Here is a 6,000-nt window from a genome sequence, read left to right on the forward strand (position 1 = left end):
TATTTTAAGCACCTTACATTCTTGTTCATTTTTCATCTGCTCTTTTCTTGTTAGCTTACACCAAGTAAATATCTTATCGCTAGTAAAACTGGACAGTTTTCACAATTTTTTTTTTAATCTTTCAGTTGTCCAATGAAATTAGTCATTCTTGAATTTGTTTTAACAACCTAAAAATTGTCGAGGACAACTCTATTTGAAGAAAATAATATCCAGAGATTATTCAACCTAAAAACTGTTAAAGGACAACTAACAAATTAATTTTTTGGTGTATACTATCTTTTGTTTGTAAGTAATTCAAGAATAAAATTTAAATTTTATAACAAAATAAAGAACTTCAAAGATGAGTTTTATAAGTTTTTTTGAAAAAATAATTAGAATAATTATTCAACTAGAATACTTAATTATTTTTAAATATATGATATTCTATAATAATTGTTTAAGTTAAGAGTGGTACTTTTAATATATCATTTGAACTTCGAAAACAATAAAATTTGGATAAACTTGATGTAAGATTGAATGTTTGTTATCTGGATTGTCACTGGATCACAACGTATTGGTCGATAGGTCAACTTTGAGTTGACAATGTCATCACAGACCAACACGAGATTTTCTAACGTGCTTATGTCTTCACTTACACGCTACTGTGGAGAACTTATGGGGGTTAAGCACACTCGCTTTGGAGTTTTTAAGTTATTGACTTTCGAAAATGATATGCACTTTGTTCATATGAGTAGTACCTATCAATTTTTTAAATCTTATTTTTCTAATCTGATGTGGGGCCCCAGAGAGGTTCATTAGCAGCTCAAGCATCACGATTCGATCACTTATCTCAACATGTCTAATATTACACAACAAGAAGGTTTACAAGCGAGCGGCTCAAGCTACACGTCCAGATCACACAATATGATGATTTACAAACAAGAAAGGCTAGGGGCTTATGTGCAACATCCATTACACAACTGGACGATTTTACGCACAACTCAGACTACACATCCAGATCACAAAAGTAAGACAATTTACAACTGAGCAAGCTAGAGACTTAGGTGCAACTTGCACGTGCAGATCAAACATCATGACAATATACGCACAACTCAAACTGTATGTCCAGATAAAACAGCAAGATGATTTACAAGCAAAAAAAGTTACATATAATTATTGTACCTAACAATTGAGATACTTCTGTTCATAGGGAGTTGTTATTTACACTTCATTTTTGTTATCAATATTCTACTTTATATATAAAATATGTGTAAAATTTATTCAAAATATAGTGTAAATAACAAAAAATAAAATATAAATACAAACTCTCTTATTTATATTCTATCAAACTCGCCATTATAGATTTTTTTGTAAAAATTCTGTTTTGTTTTTATTTGGTGTAACTACAAAATAACCACATCACATATAATATATATAATTTATAAAAATAAAAAACTAGTGTAAAATCATATAATTCTTTTTTTAAAAAAAAAACAAAAAGTTATCTTATTTAATTAATTAATTGCGTCAATTATAAATAGTTTTTATACAAAATCATTTTTTTAATATTAATTTTAATATGATCCGTAAATTTTCTACCTAAAACAATTAAGAGTAGGTCTCTTGTGAGACGCTCTCATGAATCTTTATCTGTGAGACGGATCAACCCTACCGATATTCACAATAAAAAGTAATACTCTTAGCATAAAAAGTAATATTTTTTCATGGATGACCCAAATAAGAGATCCATCTCACAAAATACGACCCATAAAACCGTCTCACACAAGTTTTTGCCAACAATTAACTAACAACTATCACAAATGAACAAAATGTTAACAAAAATTCTTATATATATATACATACATACAAAATGTACACGCACTTCATATTAAACTTTAATCATCTTCGTTTGCGAAAAACAGATGATCTCCATCTCGTATAACACAAATATCATCTATTTCTGCATTCTCCTCATTTACAACTTTGCTCAATCCCTCAACTCCTAGCTTTTTACCTGCTATTTTGCATAGTTCTTCGAGCGAATCAGGCAAAATAATCAGCTTTGCGAGCTGCTTGTTTGGAAGTGTGTTATGCCTATGAATGGTGACTCTTTTCTTGGCTGTTTTTAGTCCATTCTCCAGCAAAATCATGGCCATCTCAAGATTCCCTTGCTGGACAGCAGAATGTAGAGCTGTTCGGACATCCTCGGACCATGGATTCTGATCCATGTCGCTTTTCTTGGTTTCACTGATTTGATTCGACTTGGTTTCCCTATCGTGGAAATTGGTTTGGTTCAAGCTTGGATTGGTTTGTCCCTCGATATCGAAGCTTCTCCATGCTTGGAGTTTCTTTGGACATGAAAGAGTTCATCGGATTAAAGTTTTGTTGGATTCTCTATGCTGGCATAGATATATATATGATCATGATTCAAAACCTTTGGTTTTCTTGATGGTTCCGGTTATGGTTTATGAACCGTTTTGGTTGCAGCAAAACCGATGATTATGGGTTACGCGAACCGACCATTTCTTTTAGAAATGAAATTAAAAAATATTGCTATGATGAAAGAAAATATACATAAAGCAGAGCTTGATGTGTTTGCCATGAATCATATGATAAAATACGAAATAAATCAAATCTCGAATAATAAAATATGTAACATGTCATTGTTTTTTTATATACTGAATGCAATTTGTCCGAGTTACGAGGATATGTTGATCATGGGAATAGTGTTGTTTTGGAAGTTTACCTGGAAAAGATTGTTCATGACAATGCTCTCGTCTGCTGGATTTTGTCGAAGAATGTCGAGAAACGCGGTACTTTTTAGCTGTAATATATGAGAAACTTCGGTTGTTCGAGCACCATATGGCTGAGGCTTTTTAAGTAGCACCCCAATTTCTCCAAACGTTTCCCCTTTACAAACCTTTCCCATTACCTGTTTGCATATAAAAAGTCCCAAGTCATATATTTGACATGGTATGTTTGTTACTGTATTCGGAAACATTTTCGACGTCGGTTTGTGTAAAGATTCTTACTTGATCATGGCCATCGATCTTTACAACCAACTCCTGCAAACAAAAAATCGGCATTGTAGAAACAGGATAAGAATCAATCTTGTACGAGTTTTCGTCGCATAGGATATGAGATTTCATAGCTAACTTACCACTGCCCCTGACACCACTATGTATGTGTCTGTCGACGCCTCGTTTTGTAGAATGAGATCTTCTTTGGCAGAATAGTACTCCGCTTCCATTTCCGGGACCTTTCAAGAAAATCGAGGATTAGTATTTAGGTTTATTCTTGCGAATAGTGTTCATTGACTACTGCTTTGAAAGATCATTTATGGAGAAGAATTGGCAGTACCAGTTGAAATAGGAAGTCATGTGATACCCCATTGAAGAGATGGACATTTCGTATGACGGGGTAGAACAGATGGCGTGCGATGCTAGAACGAATGGCGTTTGGCATCCCGTTCAAAGTCTCTTGCTGTTTCAATCCTGCTGTTTTAAATTTGAGGCAAATATGTGACAACATCTGATCTTCTATATGCTGTGGCAATTGGTTTCTTCTGGTGAATTCAGTGGCTGCATTTACAGTATCCCTCTACAGCAAAGAAATAATCAGCTTCGACACAGTCGAATGCGAATACAGACAGAGAGGCATAGAGAGGGAGCTTACGAAGTTTCTAGTTCGGCTGGTCCAGTGAACTACAAGGTTTGTCATGTTTCCTATGAGATAAGCTGTCAATCCTAAGTTGAAAAGCATGTAGAAGATATCGAAAAGCATCTCTCTCTGGTTCTCAGCGTGTAAGTCTCCGTATCCTGTTGTAGTTAGTGTTACAATAGACCAGTACATGGAAGTTACATATATGTCCCAAAGACTCATTTGTTTGAAATTCGGGTAGACTGCTCCAATCCAAGTTTGTTTCGGATCGGGGTACCTATATGCAATCATATAGTTGAAGCATCCGGCACAATGTACAGCGAATAAAGTTACCTGATTTCAATCAGGAAAGATGGCCATTCTGTTAGAATGCACATATGTTTATATTCTGATATGAAATTTGTTGAATGGAAATAGTGGCATACAGATACGAGTTTCGTGCAGCGAATCCAGAAATAGTTGAAACGGATGTCTTTTTCGAGCCTGGATTATGAAGATGGAATCTGTGGATATTCATTTGGAGTATTTTCAAGAAATCAAAGGGGGGGTAGTAAATCAAGAATGATGATAAACCTTGCAAACATGGAGCTGACTCGTCTGAGACGCCAAAGTCGTAACATGCTCAGCAATTTAAAGCCAATCCCACCATTATTGTCTGTGAATAGAAGGCAGAGGGATTGAAAAGGTACCGTCGAGCATACGTCGAAAAGGAACCAGGTTGACAGATACCTATTAACCGAATGTAAGAACAGTTAAAAAAAAAAAAAAGACTTGATTAGTTCAAGATCATATTCTTGCTACATATCTTGATTCCATATGTCATTGAGAATCTGTGAAAAGGTTGAGCCATTATGTACCTTATTGCTATTTTTCTAGGATCATCGATGAAGAGATACGTCGTGCGATCGAGATACGCCACGAAGAAGGTGAGAACAATATCAACAGCAAAGAAACCATTGACAATGTTATCAGCAATGAATAGGCCATCCTGTTTGTAAGTCAGAAATGCGAACTGAAACGGAGAGATCCACGCCGAATAAATGACAAGCAGAATCAGAAACATCTCCCAAGCCCTGAAATAACAAAAATCGAATCTGTGAGCGTCTCAATGGATCAGAATCAAGAAAATGAAGCAAGACGATCATATCACCTGTATCGGGGATCGAATGGGGAGATGATGTGTTTCCTAAGCACCGTTGCTCTACCGATCCCATCCCCGAGCGTCGGAAGAAGATCATTGGAGAAGAAACCACCCTGAATCCCCGTGCTCACTTGGAAGTCCTCTATGCAAAAGCGCTGCAAGAAGTTTCTCTTGTACGAAAACGACATCGCGTATCTTTTTAGAACCTAAAGCCGACTACGCCGAAACTTGCAAGAATAGTGTCAACTGTCAAGTCTCTGGCAAGAGCTTCATATAGAGAAAGGTAGTTGGGAATAACACGGATGAAGGCACTCTTTTATTCCTGCGAAGAGATATATGGAAATGGTGAAAAAGGGCCAAACTCATGATCCCCATGAAACATCCAATAACTTAATTATATCTCCCCAAATCTATGAACTTCACTTTTCTCAGAGACATGTGGTTGGTTGGTTTAACTTGTCTTGTGTTTCTTGCTAAAAAACCAACCATTGTTCATGCACTTGGAAGGGGTTGCATGGGAACATGATAAATTCTACCCAGTGTATGGCCAATGGATAGCGGTGGGCCAACTGTTTTGCTGGCGTCCACCCCAATCTAATGTCTTTTCCGCACGGGGAGAGGTTCTCTCGGCGTAGGATGGAAGAAGTTTCAGAAGATGAATGTTGCGAACGAGATTACAAGCCCCTTTCGTGATAAACTTTCAACAATTACTTCTCCGTGATTCATCAGTCATTCATTCAATCTTTCAATAATAAATGAGGACCCGTACGTTTTCTTTTGATTACATACATGTACTACTATACATCAAATTTTTAGCTTTATTTTAATACACCAGAAAATGTACACATGTATTGCACGTATGTAAAACATAAAAAGATGACATGAGAAGAACAATTATAATATTACTCTCGCTATCTTTTAATTTTCAATCATTATTTCAATCTACGATACCTTGATAAAGTTCAGATTTTATTTTTTGCTTGAGTTCTTGAGTATTAATATAATTCATGAGATGTTTTATGGTTGATAGATATATAAGAATATAGTGTCGCAATATTGTATCTAAATATAAAAATATTTATTAATGTGATCCCTAATCAGAATCAAATATTCTAACTATCACAGTGTCACTTATTTTAATATCACAAATCTTAAAATTATAAAAATAATATGTTTAGACTGTGACCGTTCAAAGTAATAAAAGAAAAGGTAAATATATC

General features: G+C 35.2%; 1 protein-coding gene across 1 annotated transcript; it reads right to left on the reverse strand.

Moving 5' to 3' along the window:
- Window positions 1-1,840: 1,840 nt before the first annotated feature.
- LOC142534580 (potassium channel KAT1-like) lies at window positions 1,841-5,236 on the reverse strand. Its single transcript, XM_075641447.1, has 10 exons — window positions 4,790-5,236; window positions 4,497-4,712; window positions 4,213-4,368; window positions 4,065-4,122; window positions 3,655-3,972; window positions 3,340-3,579; window positions 3,140-3,238; window positions 3,012-3,044; window positions 2,726-2,911; window positions 1,841-2,327 (listed from the first exon to the last, which is right to left on the reverse strand). The coding sequence occupies exons 1-10, from the start codon at window positions 4,966-4,968 to the stop codon at window positions 1,875-1,877; spliced, it is 1,938 nt and encodes a 645-aa protein (XP_075497562.1). The 5' UTR covers window positions 4,969-5,236; the 3' UTR covers window positions 1,841-1,874.
- Window positions 5,237-6,000: the final 764 nt, after the last annotated feature.

This window comes from Primulina tabacum, unplaced genomic scaffold (genome assembly GCF_025594145.1).
Source record: "Primulina tabacum isolate GXHZ01 unplaced genomic scaffold, ASM2559414v2 Contig602, whole genome shotgun sequence".
In the NCBI taxonomy this organism is placed as follows: domain Eukaryota; kingdom Viridiplantae; phylum Streptophyta; class Magnoliopsida; order Lamiales; family Gesneriaceae; genus Primulina; species Primulina tabacum.

Excerpts from the sequence above, each read along its gene's own strand:
- LOC142534580 (XM_075641447.1), bottom strand. The coding sequence starts at position 4,968 with ATGTCGTTTTCGTACAAGAGAAACTTCTTGCAGCGCTTTTGCATAGAG. Across the intron at positions 3,239-3,339 it reads ATGACTTCCTATTTCAACTG|GTCCCGGAAATGGAAGCGGA; the intron begins GTACTGCCAATT and ends TTTTCTTGAAAG. Across the intron at positions 3,045-3,139 it reads TAGTGGTGTCAGGGGCAGTG|GAGTTGGTTGTAAAGATCGA; the intron begins GTAAGTTAGCTA and ends TTTTGTTTGCAG.